Here is an 18,784-nt window from a genome sequence, read left to right as displayed (position 1 = left end):
ATGTAGTTTCGGATTAATCACTGTTTAGGGTTCAGACATAATGCTAAACTGCAGCCAAGCCAGGGGAAGGGGAGGGGAGGGGAGGAGAGGAGAGGAGAGGGAATGAATGAACATCCTGAGTCTTGTTCACAATAGTTGAGTGTTATGTCCAAACCAGACTATTAAGTGTTAATGTTTTCTGAAGACTATCTTTCATACTGCTTAGAGAATTTGATAGGATGAACTAAATTTACCTCTGGAAGAATATTGACAAATACTGTGTGAATTCCATGAGACTCTGCTGTTGCACTATAATTAAACATCTCATCAATCTCTGCTTTCCTTGTGAAAACCAGGGTTTTAGTCCTTGTGCCTTGAATGCATGTGGGCATTCATGGAGTTTCTGAAGCCAACAGAGTGGGAAGCGAGACTAACCATAATTTTCTAGAAGTTGAGGGGATGAGCCTTTTGTGGCCTAAATAGTTAGTGATCTCTTCCATGCAGTTAACTGAAGTGGCAGGGAATTTTAAACACTGCTCATTCTCTTTTGTAACCTGATGTTTGTCAAACATTTAGGTAATGTTCCGGTTTGCTTTGGCGCTCTTTAAATACAAAGAGGAGGAAATCTTAAAACAGCAAGACTCGATGTCCATATTCAAGTACCTCAGATACTTCACTCGCACAGTCCTTGATGCTAGGTAAGGGCCTTTTTGGAAGTTGGAAACTGCTTGCTTAGAAAGAATATCTATGTTCAGTTTTGTTTTTATTTAAGTCTCTGACTTGACCTTCATTCCATGCGCTAAAATTAAAACAATTTAGTGTAAAGTTTTCTGTGCTGCCTAACTTTCCAAAGAAACTCAAGGCAACTAACAAATTGGTAACAAAATAGTATAAAACAAACAATAATTCTCATTTGAAGCCCTATAATTCAACCGAACATTAACAAACTGAAAACAAACAACAATTCCAAAACAGCCATCAAAATTGATTTGTTTGATTTGATTTATTGTGTTTCTATGCTGCTTTTTATTCAAATGAATCCCAAAGCAACTTATAAACAATAAATACCAAGAACAAATCCAGCATAAATAATGTAAAACAATTAACAAATAATCAATAAAACAATTACAACCTATAAAATACTCTCAGCAAAGCAGCAACTAAAAAATAAGCTGTCATTGACCGGCTGGATGCAGAGGAGTGGTGGGAAGCACCAGCTGGGGAACCCCCAAGGGAAGAAGACCCAGAGCCAGGGGATTGGTGGTGGGATGACCATGAGTCATGAGGGACTCCCATGAGGGAGAAGACTGGGTGGAGGTGTCAGAAGCTGAAGAGGCAACAGGGTTTAGTGAGCAGGAAGAGGTGGTGGCAGAGGCCAGTCCAAAATCAGAGGCAGAAGTGGAGGCTAGAAGGTGGGGGGCAAGAGGCCTACCTGCTGAGACCAGCTCCCCTCCCAGAACCTGAAGAGTTATGAAGAGGGCAGAGCAAAGACAGACAAGGAGAAGAAGTCTCAGGTTGCTTCAGAAGAACCTGGGGGAGGAGGAGACTTAAGAGAGCAGTGGGAAGGCAAAGACCTTCAATCCTTGCAACTGCCTCATTGGGGCAAGACCTACTGGGAAGTGTATTACCAGCTGCCTAGCCTAGTTCTTAGAGCAAGGTGCAGGCAATAAGTTGTATTCAATCACAGCAGATGGAAAACCAGCAGACCACCAGGTAAAGAAGAAGGCAGTTTATTAATTGATAAATAATAATAATATGACACTATAAGCTAGACTCTAAGCACAAATACAAACAGTTATAGAGACAGATAAAGATAAATAATCATATAAGCTCAACTGCATGCCCTGCCAGCTGCTAAGAGACTGCTGCTAACCTTTCAGGCTGGTGGGCAGGTCACACACCCAGATGGTAAGTGAGCTGGTCCCTGCACTGCTGATTCTTCAGTCCGTCTTCAGTTTGCCTTCAGTTCATCTCCCTCTGGTTTCTCGGTTCTTCAGTCCTTCTTCTGGAACTCCCTCCTTTGCTCCTTTGTAGCATTTATAGACACTGGGCAGGCTCAATAGCTGGCTGTGTAGGTGCTCTTAATGATGTACATTTTCCTTCCTTCATATTTTTGGGCATGAACCAAGTTCATGTCTGGGTGCCAGCTTCATGGCTGGGTTGAGGTAGGCCTGTTGCACAGTTGACTCCTTTCCTTATCAGGCCAGCTGGCTAGCCTCTGGTTGATGCCAACTTCTAATTATGCAAGTAGATTTATAGTCTTCTTCATTATATTAATAGATTTATAGTGGCATCTAACGCTAAGTGCTCATTATAAATTGTATATCAGAAGCCCTCATTATAGCAAAGCTGCATTGGAAGCAAGCACACCACCTAGTGATTGCTTTCTGCCACTGCCACTACATTACAGATAGATATATAAAGAGTTAGTGCTGCAATTACCTCGAGATCAGGAGACACCACTTACGGGCATTGTTTCAGAAATACAGGAAGAGTTGCTGTGCTCACTAGGCCTGAGCTGTTTTGCTGCTTCTTTGAATAAAGAGTTAACTTTACTGACACCTGGTGAGTTATTGCTTTAAATATATATATATATATATATATATATATATATATATATATATATATGCTTTCGTAGATTTTCACGGGTACAGGAATGCAGGTTTTGGTGTCTTCGGGTATCTTCCCGTGTAAGAGTTGGGCAAAATCCTCCATAAACACAATATCAAAACAGCCTTTTGCACCAACCAAAAAATAGCCAATATCCTCAGAAACCCAAAAGATAAAATCCAGTTAGAAAACCAAGGGGTCTATGAAATACCCTGCAAAGTCTGCCCAGCCACGTACATTGGACAAACAAACAGACGAATAAATGCACGTATCGCAGAACACAAGAATGCCGTCAAAAAAGAAGAAAAAACTTCCTCTCTTTACCAACACATGAAAGAAACAGGACACGAAATTAATTTTGCAGATTCCAAATTGCTCTTTAACATGGAACATCACCACAAGAGAATAATCATGGAAGCCATCGAGATAGAGAAACACCCTCACAACATGAACAAGCGTGACGACACGTCCCGCCTGCCAGACATCTGGAAATTAGCCCTCCCCACAAAAACCGACACCAGAACCAGAGGCACACAGAACGCCATCTCCAATCAACCACACCAGACCCAAACCCAGACCCTCTCCACAGATAAATTACAGACACCATCCAGTAGCCAAACCATAGTGGCACCTCCGGATGCTGCACCCCCCTGCAATCCCTACACAGATCTGGCTGGCACAGGGCACAAAACCACAGCTCGCCCCTATACACGAAGCCAAGCCAGAGCACAACTAAGTGCAGTACAGCCATCTTCTCAGAAAAAAACACACACCAGCTCAAGAGGTCAAGACACGAAAGCTTTAGCAACTAATCCACACCTAATGACCCTCCTAAGTGGTACTCAGAATATCACTCAAGAAATCACTCAAGATATCCCTCAAGTAATTAATGAACAAAAGAAGAAAAGGCACAATAACCTGGGAACTTCCTCTCTGCCCAGAACGTTGGAGGCTATACACCACACCCCCTCAACAGTATTTATAGGAACTCAAACACGGAGATCCTGCTCTGTTCTAGTAACAAGAAGCCGAAAGCACCAGCCTGAAGATGATGAGTGAGACCTCGTCGAAACGTCGCCTAGACACCCCAACTCTTACACGGGAAGATACCCGAAGACACCAAAACCTGCATATATATATATATATATATATATATATATATATATATATATATATATATATGATTTTCTTGTTTTACAGAAGTACTGGTGAGTTATTGCTGACCGGCTCCCAGTTCCCACTTTGACATAAGCTAAACATCACAATTACAGCAGATGTCATATTAACACATTATAGACAGCATTTATAATCTATAAAACAATATTAACCCAAAAGGAACCCCAAAGCTAGCAAATTAAACAGGTATCTGGCTGGCTACCTAAAAAACCCAGACTCTTACAACTACCTAAAGCAGTATAATGATGGGGCCTGACATGCCTTGCTTTTCCACAGATGGGTGCCACAACAGGAAAAGGCCTTAAGAAAAAAGAGGGGGAAATTTTAGGTCTAATTTGAGCAACCTGGGCTTTAAAAAGCTTTAAATTAGCATTTATATTAAACTATAAGCAGGCAAAAGGAAATGTAAACAGTATTTATTTTCATTCTTCTCCATCCTTCTACAGTTGTACCTTGGTTGTCAAATGCCCTGGAACTCATACGGTTTGGCTCCTGAATGTCGCAAACCTGGAAGTAACTATTCCGGTTTGCAAACTATTTTTGGAAGCCAAATGTCCCACAGGGCTTCCACGTCTTCTGGTTGGCTGCAGGAGCTTCCTGCAGCCAATCAGAAGCTGCGGTTTGGTTTTTAAATGTTTTGGAAGTCGAAGATTTGAAAGAGGGTAAGCTATTGCTGAATATGATTGTGTAAAAAGGAACACAGAAAAGGGAGATGTGAGGAAGCCAGGAAGAAGGGTTATGAAAATAATAAGTAAAAAACTGGATTTTTATGCTTTTTCTTTCTTATGTTTTTCTACTTCTTATCTTTTTCTTTTTTCCCCTTTGATCTAAGTGTGATAATGTTTTGTCTTTTTTGGTGTGATTGGGAAGCTTATTTTATTGTTTAAAATTTCAATAAATATCTTTAAAAAAAATGTTTTGGAAGTCGAACGGACTTTCAGAATGGATTCTGTTCGACTTCCAAGGTACGACTGTATTCTACAGCTGACAGGACAGCTTATAAATACAATTAAAACCTTAAAAGCAGCATTAAATAGATAAATCCAACATTATTAAATGCCTAGTTAGGTGATAAGTGTTCCACTCACCTGGGGCTGGGAAGACATAAGATTTGGCAGTGGGGAGAACATTCCACAGACGGTGCCATGACCAAACAGGCTCTGTCTCTTATTTTCACCCCCTGTGGGAGCACTTGGAGAAGGACTTCAGAAAATCATTTGAACATTAGGCAATGTTGGAAGTAGCGCATTGTTGATGTTGGGAGTAGATGTTTGGAGTAGTGCATTGTGACCCCAGTGAAAAGGGATACATTCCTAGTCACTTCTTGAAGGTACATGTCTGATTATGTCCTGATAATTCTGGCAAGTGGAGTGGTGAGTGTTTAAAAGGCAACTCAACACAGGAATAGCTTGGTCCCAGATTCCCCCCCCCCCCCCAGGAGTGACACCTCAGGTTTTTGTTTTTCATCAGAAACAGATGAATTGCCTTCTCGTCTTCTCAGGAGACTTTCAGCCAACTTACATTGCATCATGTTCTTTCTTGTTTTGAAATGTACAGGCCCAGGTACTTGAGGTTGCTGACCACTAAGCAGTCCAACAAGATCTCAAAAATTCCAGTGATAGTCGTGTTCCTAAGTTGTAGGTGTCAAGCTCAATAAATGTGCTATGTTTGTTCCTGAAGGCTAGGGTTTAGAAACCTGACCTGACTTTTGCATTGTTGACCTAGCAAAGTTCTCTGGAAAGCTCCCATTCCCAATGAAAGCAGTCAGTCCTCTTCAAGCACTATCTGTGGTGCTGGAATACAGCACCCTCTGGCCGACTAAATTCAACTAGCTACAGCCAGGTTTCTGAACTCTTCATAGACTTGATGTCATTGTTTATGCTGTTCCTGCCTCTACTATGTGGACCGCAATCATACATTACAGTACTAACGCAAATACAAAACTTTTACTATAATTCAGACACTAGCCGTGCCCATTTTACACACAAAGTAGTATGAGTTCTTTAAGATTTTTGTGATGTGTAAGTAATGGGAGAATTATGGGGAAATGCTGCAGGAGCTCATATTCCTGATAAATGTGTATTTAGGTTCATTAAGTACAGTGAAGTTACACTGAAACAGCAAGAAGTTTTTTCTAGGCAGAGATAGATAGATAGATAGAATATTTTCTTTGTTCACAATAGTACATGCCTTGTTTCTTTTTTCAAGTTGTAGTTCTTTGTTTTTTACCTTTGAAAATGATGTATACTTCTAGGCAGATTTTGAGGGGGAAATAAGCATCCACTTCCTCTCTGCCATGACAGATGAAATGTTTCATCATAAACAAAGGCGACAGAATGATGAGAAACAGCTGGAACCTGCAGCACTGCTTGAGTAGACCAAGCATGGCTTCATACTTCTCAGAAACATGAGACTTCCTCTCTTTGTAAACTGCATCTAGACTTGGAGCTGCAGCTAATTTCTGCAAGCTGGGAGCATTTGAGCAATTTTGAATTTGCAAATTGTGTGTCCAGTTAAATTTAGGAATGTGAGAGAGGTTTTTGTTTTGTTTAGCAAAGCTACCCAAGTAGGTTTGTGGGCTTGCACTGAATGATACATATTTGAGGTCAACAGACTTCTAACTTGCAGAATCTGCTTTGTGGGAGTCAGAAATCCTTGCTAATCTACTGCAGATCATCATCTCTTTTGCACACTCCTTCCACATCTTTAGTGGGTTTACACTTCATTGCCCTTTAGAAAGGGTTCTGTGTACCTTTTCAGCTCCATGAGAAGCAGAAACTTTAAGACCTCATCTATTCCATATTGTTTCAATATGTGGGAAAGGTGAGGCTCTCCTCCTACAGTCTAGCCCAGTGTTTCTCAACCTTTTCCCAACCATGGCCACATTCCAACCTTGTTTCCTTCCTATGCCAGGCTCCCCCATCCCTGGTTATCATTTGTTCATGAGTTTTGTGCTCTTGATCTTGAGAGAAGAGTTTTGGGAGTGTCTTGCAACTGCTGAAATCTGTTTGGGACTGAACTTTGGTGGATTACACAACAAACCCTTTTTAAAGGAACGTGGTTGGTCATCTGCATTTTCTATTTTTTTTTATTCCAGGAAACTCATCAGTATTGCTTTTGGGGATCTGAATCCCTTTCCATTGCGCCAGATAAGAAATCGGAGGACCTACCACCTGGAGAAAGTCCGCCTGGAGCTCATGGAACTTGAAGCCATTCGGGAAGACTTCTTGCGTGAGCGGGAAACTAACCCAGATAAAAGGGACCTCATTAGTGATGATGAAGAAGATGGTTGAGGAACCCCCAGGGGCCAAGACTCTTTCTGGAAGTTTGACCAAAGTTTTGTGGAGTGGCCTCTTCCTTACGGATCCAGCAAAACTAAGCAACGTCAGCTGGAAATTTGCAGGACAGATTTCCAAGTCTTTAGCATGCCGTTGCAGAAATCTCCACCCCCCCACCAAAATTTCTCTTTCTGTTTACCTTTTTTGCCAGAATGTTAAAGAGCACTTTTTCTTGCACCTTGCATCTGAGCTGCCACTTTCACCCTTCTTTGAAGGACTCATTTTTGAAGTGCCTACACATAGGAAGCAGTAGCACAAAGTCCTTAATCTTTTTAATACCCACCATCTTACACTTATTTCCCAGTTGCTTTCCCCACTCTTTCCCCTGCCCCAAAATCCATTTGGGAGAATCACTCCTCATTAGCCTTGAGTATATTGAACTAAGCTGGCATTTTTCATTTGCCAACTAGCATTGGCAGTCCATCTGTTTGTTTAAAACCAGCCCAAATATTGACAGATCTTCAGCATATCTGTGCACGTACTTCAAAACTATGAAAATGTGAAGAGGCCTCATGAGGCCAGTCAAAAGCCTTTCAGTGCTTTTGCCAGGAAGCAAAGTCCTCTGAAGACATCATTCCATTAGTCCTAGTGGCTCTGTTTTTAGCAAGAAGAATTGCTGAAGTCTGTTTTCACATAGTGCTAAGTGAGCGCCTTGAGAACTATTAATAAGGCTGCCTTGGACACCATTGGTCTATCTCTCTTTAAGAACTGGAAGGCAAGAAGTAGTTCTGCTGGAAAAGTTTTCTCTGGATACTACAGGAATGAAGGAAATGGTGCTTTCTCGCTTACATGATACTCTTAAAGGCATAGGAGCCCTCTCCAGGATGGCAGAAGGATATGTTGTGTTTTGCCGGCACCTACCTGTTCTGGCCAGGTGAGGGTGCTCTTGCCTGATGGGCTTCCCCCTCCATGTAATCCCAATGAGTCCTTAGACCTTGGAGATTTATATTGAGAAGCATTTTTTTTAAAAAAATCAGTGGCAGATTGCTCAACTAAGCAAGCATGTTGGTTTCACTTAATGACCTGTGAAAGTGCTATAAATTCACCTGATTTTTCTGCCACAGAGAGGTTTGGCATAGATTAACCCTAGAAGAATCAAACAATGTGAATTGTGTATTTGCTTTCTCTTATGAAAGGTTTAATTTCTGATAATATTTAAACTTGTTTTTTCTTTTTGCACCTCTGTACTTCTTTCTGTTGCACATTTTTAGGTGCTTGGCTCCTGTCATTTTGCTGAAACTTAACGCCAGTGAAATTACAGGTGGATTCCTTCTATTGTATTATTCTGACCTTTGCAGAAGTATGTGTTATCTTAGATACAGTTGATGAACCTGGAGAAAATGAAGGCAGACGGTTCATTACTTTGAGGGATGGGTGTTCTTTTTCATTATTAAAGATGACTGTGCTGAGACCCTCCCCTTCATCTTTCCCACACTTGATGTGCCTTTTTATTAGGCAGTATAATTCTCAAGAATAAAGGTAGACTACAGTGGGGAGAAGGGAAAAGTAATACCCCACCTTGTCCTCATTAGAAGACACGGATATGAATGCAATAATAATAATAATTTTATTATTCATGTAAAAAAGAATTCCTTCCTTACATGCTGCCCTTCCAAAAGTTGCCATGGCCTTTTCAGCCCTGAGGATGTTTCCCTTCATCCAACAAGTGGCCTGCAGTCAAGATTCCTTTCTCTGAAGAACAGTTTCCTCCCCTGCCACCTTGTAAGCTGCTCTTGACAGCAAAGGCTTAGAGATCATTTGCAGGAGTGGCGTGCAGGGAATGCGGAGAGAAAGAGCACCTCTCTACTTATTTGCAAGAATCTGTGAGCATGTTATAAAGCCTCTTTTTCCAGACTGTTGCCATCCTCTTTCTGATGGTTTCTAAAATGTACCATTAATTGACAATTTCGTTGTGAGGTTGTTGGAGATAAGGCATATTTTGGCCATGGAATTTTCACTTGTGCTGATAGCAGTGCAAGAGTGTACCATTTTATTTCACTCTATTTCATGTGGCATGTTGGCTTGGTACTATCAGGCAACACTCTCCTTTGACGGCAGGATCAGAACCATCTGTGGGGCAAGCAAGGGAGGACACAGGAGATAGATACAGTGCAAGCTGAACAGATGGGCCTCGGAACACATTAATGCCACTTACCGTTTTAAACACATTGTACCTGAAGAATACTAAGATTCCTCCGTGTAGTATTACAGGTACTGTACCTCCAATTCCTGTTGTAAGGAGTGTTGAAACCCACAGATGGAGGCACTTGAATTTATGCCAGGCTGTCTGATTTTCTTAACTGTCTTCTGATAGGGCTGAAAGAGTCTCAAGCCAAATGTGCGGTAGAATATTTTTGTTTTCTTAGCACTTGCTTGTTAAAGGGGATCCATCTGTGTTCTTTGAAACTCCTAATTTGAATAGTAGTTTGGATAGTGAACACCTGACTTTTGTATGTTTGAAGAATTCTCACAAGCAACTAAACATAGGTGATGGTGGAGAGTGAAGACAGCACCCATTGTGCCAATGTTATTTTGTAGGCTGCTGCAAATCCTCCTCATTTTTGTAGCATCTTTGAGTCTACTAGTGCCAGATTGTTAAGGATGTTCAACTAGTTAAACAGAAAAGAAGGATTATTGCAAATGCTGTTATTCCCACTGCAAAGACGGTTATGTTCAGTGCACCTGCACTCACACGGGAAAGAGTTGTTGTCCCCCCGGGGGTGTGGGGGTGTGGACCCACTTTGGAAATTGGATGAGAAGCTCCTGCTGCCTGACATTTGTATGCTGGCCTAGAAATCAAATCCGTGAGATAGACCACAGTTCTGTGAGACGATTCCAAGCCTCAAACTGTAGGCTAATATTTGAAAACCTAAGAGCAGAGTTCAACAAAGAAAGTTTGAGCAACCTCCCCACCCCCCTGCCCGCCACCGCCCAATATGTGCCATCTTTTTCAGGTCTCATTTACTTAAATGAGGTTTTTCTGTTACTCTTTCTTTTTTTGTAAAGAATTTCAAAATGTGTTACATATTATATATGCAAAGTATCTTATGCATGATTTCTCTTATAAGTATTGTATAATCCACACCGCTGAAGCCATTTGTTCAAGTTTCCAAATCACAGACCAATTTTTTATAACGCTAGAGGCAGAGAGAATGGGGATCAAGCAGTACATGCCCAGCCTTGTATTGCACAGTAGGCAGATTTTCTCTATAGTTGTCAAGTGCTACTCAGTAGGCAGAAACTGATCATGCCCAGTGCCCTTAATCTAGAACAGCATTTGCCAACCTGGAGCTTTTCGTGTGTGTTGGACTACAACTCACATTAGCCTCAGCCAGCACACCCATACAATGCTGGGGCTCATGAGAGTTGTAGTCCAAAACATCTGGAGGGCGCTGAGTTGGCCAGGGCTGATCTGGAGCATCTTTCGTGCAAGCCTGGCTAAAATGAATAGGAGGTGTGGATGAGCCTTCCTCTTTTGAGTGGGGCTTACATGGAACATGTTCCTAGTGGAAAGTCCCTTGTCAAACATTGAACTTGAACAACTCTTTCCTCTTCCTACAGCTACACTGTAGTTGTCTTCTGCATTAGCACGAGGAATTAGGCTCGTTTGTCCGAGCCATTACAAACCACTACGTAGTCAATGTGACAAACACATTCATAATCATGCTTTGCTTCAGTCCCTCATGAAGAAATTTAAAAACTTGTTTCTCTTTTGGTGTTGTTAAACTTTTGTACAGCTCTTAACTCATCCCTTGAGAAGTATTATGTATTAGAAACAACCAGGGATGCGGCACAATGAATGGGTTGCATCCTTGAAATGTAACCTGGTTCTGTACTGGAAATCTTTGCCAAAAACAATAAAAATCAGTAATTTTGTAATGCTTTAGTTTGACTTTGTTGCTAAAATTGAGACTAATAGCGATTTTAAATCCTGCGTGGGTGTTCTGGGACTCTTTCCAGGGCCTTCAGGCTGGAAGGTTCTGGGGGGTAGTTGCGCCTCATTTAGTACCAGCTAGCTTGTTCCAGAGGACTAGTTTCTTAGCAGCAAATACAAAACAACCCCACTGTGACAAAGCTGAGTGAATTTAAAACAGGGATGGGCAACCTATGGGAAATGTATGGACAGAAGCAGCTTAATTATCCTGAGCCCAAAAATGGTGGGTCAGAAAAGTCTTCACTGTCTGGCAATGGGTCTCTGATGGGAGCCTTTTTCCTGCCCTACCTGGAGATGCTGGTGACTGAAGGTGGGGCCTTCTGCAGGCAGAGTAGATGTTTTACCACTGAGCTGTATGATGCCCTTTCTGTGGAGAGGAGAAGATACCTGGAAACCATGTAAGGCTCTCCCCAGAGAAGTTCACCTGGCACCTTCATTATATATTTTAGGTGCCAGGCGAAACATTCCTGTTCAACCAGGTAAAGAACCAGGTAAGTAAAGAAAGGTGGGGCGGTAAGTATTTTAAAAACCCTCTGGCATTTTAAAGGCTGGGTGTGTCACTATCCAACAGTTTCCCATGCTAAACATGCTTCCTACACAAAGATGTACACAGATTGAGAAGCTGTTTTGCAAAGCAAGATCAAAAAGATAAAGAACACACTTGGTTTTTGTAAGTATCTCTGCCATCAGGATGTATTGTTTTATCTCTTAATCTCACCCAATTGGTGACAGGAAGGGTTAAGGGCCTCCCAAAGGAGCAGCTTCTCTCTGTCCTCCCCACCTTCCTTGTTGCTTGCCCTGTGTGGTTTGCTTAAAAGAGGCAGTTTTCACTTATAAATTATAACTGTAATTCCCCCCCCTCTCTCTATCTCTGGGTGAGTGGGTGTCTGAAGGTTAATATAAGGATGTGATCCTAATCAAGCTTATTTGAAAATTAACCCTATCAAAGTGACAATACTTTCTTGGGAGAAAATACATTTCAGGATAGGAACATTAATATGAAATGCACGGTTACTCATAAGCCACAGAAGAAGACACCCTTATGGCTGATCATTGTGTACTTTAATGATTAGACCTTTACTCCCTGCCTTATAATAAGAATATAATTGTGTAAGTCGGTAGCTATTAAATACATTTTTCTTTAAGAAGGTTTCCCCTGGAATATTAATTGGGCAGCTGTAGAAATTATTTTAGCGCTTTCAGTTTATTGAGTTGGTAATCTTTTGTATTTTATCTTATTGTAGACCACTTTAGAAGCAATTTATAACAAACAAAAGAGAAAGAAAGAAAGAAAGAAAGAAAGAAAGAAAGAAAGAAAAGTGATTATGGGAAGGGCCAGCCTTGCCAGCAGAAGGCCCCAAGTTCAATCCGCAGCATCTCTAGGTAGGGTTGGGAGAGACTTCTGCCTGCAATCCTGAAGAGCGCTGCCAGTCAGTGTAGACAATACAGAGCTAGATGGACTAACGGTTTCACTCAGTATAAGGCAGCTTCTTATGTTCCTATTATATAAAAGAAACTTAGGTAAAAATGTATTATTTTTCATATGTCTGATTGGTTACATGATTTGCTGTCGTATACATTGTTCCTGACTTTTATATGCATGTTAACGTTAATCAGCCAGCCAACTAAAGGCATAGCCCAGATTTTTTTTTGGGGGGGGGGCAGAACCTCAGTTAGTTATGTATTTTTTATTACTATGTTTTTGGGGGGCAGCTGCCCCTCCCGGGCCCCCCTGGCTCTGTCCATGCAGCCAGCCCACTCCTTAGATGAGTGAAGCAGACAGTGAAATGGGATGAAGTAACTAAGAGGGCATCAAGGTGTCTCAGCCAGTTTCCAAAATTCAGGATCTCTTTGCAGCATATGCCAAAGATGTGTGCTTTTGCTGTTACGTACAGATGCACACTAATTGTGCCTGTTACGTTGGAAAATTAAAATGTGATTTTGTAAGTCATCTTCCGTTGCTGAAATTTTACTTCAGTGGCTTGGCTGCCCTTGATTAACCTTTCTGCTTATTCTGTGGGAAAAATACTTGGCAGTCACACACTTCCTGTGTGTTATCAATGTGAAATAAAGTTTTGCTGCACTGGAAAACCTCAGTATAATTGCTATCCCATAACTGGTGTGTGTGTGTGTGTGTGTGTGTGTGTGTGCGCGCGCGCGCGTGCGCTGCTGTTCATCCTTTAAAGTGAGAACAGTTTTGTGGAAGTGGATGACTTTTCTTAAAGGGATTGACTGCACAATTCAGCTGTTTGGTCTAGCAGAGCAGTGAACATTGACATTTTTAACTGAGAGGAAATTTAATGATGCCAGGTTATGGGGCTGGTCTGTATGCTCTATCCGCAACAGCTGCTGTGAGGCTGTGTTGGGCGGGGAAAACCCCACTTGAGACATCACCTGAGCCTTTCACCTGCTGTGTGGCATCATCCAAGCCACAAACCCTCAGCCACCCCCTGCCCAGTTGCAACAGCACAGACAGAGGCCCACTCATTTCACTGGGGGCTGCCGGGAGAATATAATGGTTTTATCCACTCTGCCACTATTTGTGGTGCCCAGAGTTGCCACATCTTATTTTATGGTAGAATGGCTGTGCTAGAGTGCTGTGGGGAGACCCTATATTTTCTGGCTTCTGTAAGGTGAATTCCCTTTCCAGGTGGCCACAAGCTTTTTGAGACTTTGCTCCAGTTCCTTCCTCCTGTGACAAACAGGGACATAGCATGCGGTGGAGCCATGACTCCGGGTGCACAGTTTTGACCGGGCGCAAGCCAGGTGCCCCCATGTAGGTGGTGGCTTCCACAGGGATCCCGGACCCACCCAGGTGCATCCTGATGGGCCCCATCCCCACGTCCTTCCCTGCCTGCTGCCAGGGGTCTTTGGCCCCAGAGCCCAGCCTGGCCTCACTGCTTGCTCCTCGTTGGACATGCTCCCTGGACAGTAAGCAAGCGTGGAAGGAGGGGGGCAGGCAAGGCCCCAGACTTGGTACTTCCTTCCACGGGCGTGGGGGGGGATTTGCCTGCCAAGGGCTGCATTAGCCAGCTGGGCTCCCACCTGCGTGGGTGGCACAGCATGGTTCGGGGGGGTGTGTCACTCTGACGGCATCGGCAGCAAGAGCTGAGCTCACGCAGCGCGCTCCGTTCACCCTCCGTGCCACACCAGGTGCCCACACACCAGCACAACAGCAGACTACATTGTGCCGCTGGTAACAAATGATGGTCATATTGTGATTCTTCCTTTTGAATCAGGAGAATCTGTTGGGTGGACTCAACTTAGAGGAGTTCATGAAGAGGCTTCCTCCTTATGAGCAATGCAGCTTTTATGCTCACTGGGGAGGTGAGGGGCACACTTTGGAGCCAGCACAGCAAAAGTGGCTGGGACATGCCAACAACAACAGTAATAATAAATGCAAATTTATAATGTAAATGTGAAAGAAGTCTAAACTAATGAGTCTGACTTCTGAGAAGACGTGTCTAGGATTGCACGGCTAATAGCTTAAATTTGCACACAGGTAAATAAGCATTGCTCTGAAGCAAAAAGCAACTTCTATTATGTTGAAAACAGTCTGATCAAGATGATTGGGTGCTGGAGCACTTTTTATGGGAGGCAGATAATTTGGAAAAAACAGCAACCAAAGGGCTGGGGGACGGTGGATAGAGAGAGATTCTGTTGTTAGGTGGAACTTATGAGGACATCCTTTAAAATGGGTGACCCTTAGCTTAGGCAGCTTCCTGAACAACTTAGACAAATTGATGAACATAAGAGCATACGAAGAACCTTCTGGATCAGGCCAAAGAAGGCCAATCCAGTTCGGCATCCTGTTCTCGCAGTCTGGGGGAACCACAAGAGCTCTCGCCCTGCCTGTGGTTTCCAGCAACTGCTATTCAAAAGCATTGCTGCCTCCAGCGGTGGAGTCCGGGCAGAGCCATCCAGGCCAGTAGCCGCCCCCTCCATGAATTGGTCTCATCCTGGGGGAGGAAGGCCCAGAGTAAAACTAAGTGCTGTGTGAAGGACTTTCTTTTATCTCTCCTGAATCTTTCAACCTTCAGCTTCATCGGGCGCTCAGGAGTCCCAGTGTTAGGAGAGACACGAACTTTTCTCTATCCACTTTCCACAGGGCATGCGTAATTCTACCAACTTCTATCGCGTCGCCTCTTACTCGCCTTTTCTGTAAACTAAAAAGCCCCAAACGCTACAAATTCTCTTCATAGGGGAGTCGCAGCCTCCCACCCACCCGCCCCTGATCACTTTCTTAACCCTTTCCAAAGATGAGCCTCTCCCTAGTTTCTTAGCTTAGGCGCCTGCAGGATGCCCCGAAGGAAAACGCACTCGGGATTGCCACCCATTGCGCTGTCCACCGGGCCTCTTTGTTCCAGGTCAGCGGGCGGAGACTTGCAGCCTGCCGTCTGCCGAGGAGAGCGGTGGGAGCGCGAAGCTGGCAGCGGCCGCCCGGGATTGTTCCGCCAAAAGCCGGCAGGAGGCGCCCCGGACTGGGCCGCAGCACAGGACCAGCAGCCGGGAACGGCGGCGGCGGCAGCAACAGCAGCGGACCCGCCTCCTCCCCGCCTGCCCGGCGCACGATCTCCTGTCCCGGAGGCAGCCTCGGCGTGCGCCCTTGCCCGCCTGCCCGATCGTCCGTTCAGCTGCGCGCCCCGCCGCCGCTCGCCCCGGTGAGTAGCCCCTTTCCTCTAGCCGCGCGCCCGCTTGCCCTTCTCCTCCGCCCCAGGCAGAATCAGCCCCCCTCGAGCCCAGGCGGCTTCCCTTCCTCGCCAGCCCTTTCGGGCGCCGCGCTCCCAGCCTCTTCTCCACGCGCCGGGACGAGAGCGATGCCCGGAGCAGAGAAAATGGCTGGGGAGCAGCTTTTCTTCGCCCTCTCCAAAGGGTGGGAGGTGGAGGGCAGGAAAACGGCAGTCCCCCTTCATGCGGGGTCCAGTGAAACTATGGAAATCGCTGCCGCCAGAGCTGTAGAGTTGGGCAGCTTTAAAAAAGGATCTGGCCGTGTCCTGGAGGAGCAGAAGGTTACACGTGGATATTGTGTGGAGCATCCCGTATCAGAGGCAGCACACCTTCGTATCAGTTGTTGAGGAGGAGCAATGGAGACCTCCAGGGGGGCATCCCAGGGCATCTGGTTGTGGGCCATTGAGGAGGAAAAAGGATGAACTTGGCGGGCCTTATTTGATCTGATCCAGCTATGGCACTGATTGTGCTCTTGCAATTCCCGTTTTCTAACGGTGATCCCATGTCCACTAGTTAATTAGCTGATCTCTAATGTGGATTTCCGTTTCACTCAACAATATCTGGTGTGCCTTCACAACTCTAATTATGACTCCAAAAGGACTTGTAAAGTGTATTTCAGTGGGGAGGGTTTTCTTAAAAAAGGGGGGGGGGGATCTTTAGCCTGCACTTCTGGCTATACTTTAGCTATCAATATGGGTGCTTTAATAGATGCCTCCTAACTTTCCTCCCATCCACTAAGAGTAATGGCCACCTCTACCTTATGCTCTTTCGTCACGTCAAATCATTTTCAGTGCATCCAGCTCCCTAGCCATCCTCAGCCCAGGAAGGCATTTCTGAGCACTGCCTAACTCTCCTTTGGGTTCCAAGGTAAATGTATATATCAGATATTTTTCTATGTATTGGGATTTTTGTTCTCTTAGGGACCTTGACAATTACTGCATCTTCAGTTAGTGATCAACTGGGTATTTATATCCAGATATTGGATGCTTGAGCTTTAGGGCACTGGCTTTAACAGAGGTTTGTTAGTGAGAATGCTCCATTCCCTCGTTGTTGATAAGCAAACATGAGGCAGAAATGTAATATACTTGTTAAAATTAAGTTTTTTTGGCAACCCTATTCTCAGATGCACCAGGCTGCCTGAAAATGCACTGGAGATAAGCAGATTAGTGGAAAGAAATCTACAGTACAGTCCCATATAGGTTGATTCAAAAGTAAGTTGTGCTTTCCCTCAGGCACATGTGCTTAGGACTGTAGCCTTGATTTACGCATGAGGCATAGTTTATTGCATGAGGAGCCGGTGTTGTTTGCACTGCATGACGAGTTGTCCACTTCACCATGAATTGTGGGACTTACTCATGACCTGATCTTCTTTAAATAGATAATATACGAATGGCAAATGCTACTGATTTTTTAAAAACAATATTTTATTAAAAGATTTTCTGTCAGTAGAAAGAGTACATTCAGCATCTCTAATTTCAAATTATAGATTGTAGAGGTCAGAGGCACCAGCTTGCAAGGGTGATTAGGGGGCCACGTCACACACTGTCAGAAGAAGCCCTGGGGCAGAGCCAAATGCGGTGGCTGGGCCTTCAATGCCTCCTTCTCCTCCGCAGAAGCAGGAGGAAGAGAAGGAGCAGCCACTGGAACCACACTATGCTGGGCCCTGTGAAAATAGAGATGTCCTACAGAAAAGCAGGACATTCTGGGATCAAATCAGAAACGGACAGCTTTTGTAAATCCGAGAATGTCCCTGGAAAACAGGGATACTTGGAGGGTCTGCGACAGGTGCAGGACTTTGGGGCAAATGTCAATTTGAAGAATGGGCAAGAGGGACTTCAAAGTCAGAAGTGCTAGCTTACTTAATTTTTTAAAGGGAAGAAATATACATTATACCTCTAAACATGACCTCCCACCTTGTCAGGCCATTAAATTCAGCATCGGGGGCCCTGGCTCCATCCCAAAATATATTGGAGGGCAAAACAACTCAGCCCCCAGGAGTTGGTCTCCTGTTACAGGCCAATTACAGTCAACTTAGGACATTTTTGTTGTAGGCAATGTCGGGTTTGAGGTGGGGTAAGAGAAGTGGAGAGATGGAGGGGAGAAAAAGGAGAAAGGGGTGAAAGGTAAACTTTCCTTCTTTGCAGAGTATGAGTGGTGCTTTTTTTTTGTCAGTGTCACATGGATGGGTGTCTTATTTTTGTGGGTGGACTGAGAGATCAGAGGGCCCGGGGAATGGTTGCCAAGACAATGACCGCCCCCCCCCACTTCACCCCCGACAACATATAAATCAATATGGCTAACTTAAGCTAGCAGACACCACGGTTGTGTGAACTGGATCTTATTCTGAGGTGGGCCTGGGATCCACCCATCTGTTCCTGTAGCCATCTTCTTGGAAGTCTGTGGGGTGGAATAGGGCAGCCTTCACCAAGCTGCTGCTCTCCAGATGTTTGGGACTTCCGTTCCCATCAGAATCAGCTGGCACAGTTGTACTTCTGTTAGGGTTGCCATACATCTGGAATTTCCCAGACATATCCAGAATTCCGTGCTCAGCAGCAGTGTCCAGGCGGAAATCACAAAAATATCCAGGAAAATCCAGACATATGGCAACCCTAACAGAAGCACAACTGTGCCAGCAAAGCTCAACAACTTTGCCCAACCCCCCTCCAGCCCCCTCCCCCCCAAACAACTTTCTCCCCAAAAGCTCAACCTTCGCTTCTGTCAGCCCTGGCATCTACAGCTGTGCTGACTGGGTCTGATGGGAGCTGTAGTCCAGAACATCTGGAGGACACCGGGTTGAAGAATGCTGGAACAGGAAGCAGGAAATACTCTTGGCCTTGTCAGTGTAAAGAGCACCCTTGTTTACACGAAGTTCTGATTACATTTTCTTTGTCCCTTGTGGGGAAAAGGAGCAACAATAAGAACAGGAATCCTGATTTCATGTACAGTGGTACCTCAGGTTAAGTACTTAATTCGTTCCGGAGGTCTGTATTTAACCTGAAACTGTTCTTAACCTGAAGCA

General features: G+C 44.3%; 2 protein-coding genes across 4 annotated transcripts in view; both read left to right on the top strand.

The window, feature by feature from the left end:
- The window catches only part of TBC1D2B (TBC1 domain family member 2B), a 43,744-nt gene extending 32,762 nt beyond the window's left edge, over positions 1-10,982 (top strand). Inside the window, exons 12-13 of the mRNA XM_081170536.1 lie at positions 556-677; positions 6,863-10,982. Of these exons, the coding sequence (XP_081026662.1) occupies positions 556-677; positions 6,863-7,058 (318 nt within the window). The 3' untranslated portion in view covers positions 7,059-10,982. The remainder of the gene's footprint in view (positions 1-555; positions 678-6,862) is intronic.
- Positions 10,983-15,539: 4,557 nt separating this feature from the next.
- DAPK2 (death associated protein kinase 2) overlaps positions 15,540-18,784 on the top strand; it is a 62,687-nt gene continuing 59,442 nt past the window's right edge. For 2 of the 3 annotated variants that reach the window (XM_081170644.1, XM_081170641.1), the window contains exon 1: positions 15,540-15,698. The gene's annotated coding sequence lies outside the window, so the exon portion shown is untranslated. Of the gene's footprint in view, positions 15,699-16,888; positions 16,977-18,784 lie in introns of all 3 variants that reach the window. The other variant, XM_081170642.1, reaches the window with a different exon arrangement.

Source organism: Podarcis bocagei, assembly GCF_964188305.1.
Source record: "Podarcis bocagei genome assembly, chromosome: 14".
NCBI lineage: Eukaryota > Metazoa > Chordata > Lepidosauria > Squamata > Lacertidae > Podarcis > Podarcis bocagei.
This window is presented reverse-complemented; position numbering and strand designations above follow the sequence as displayed.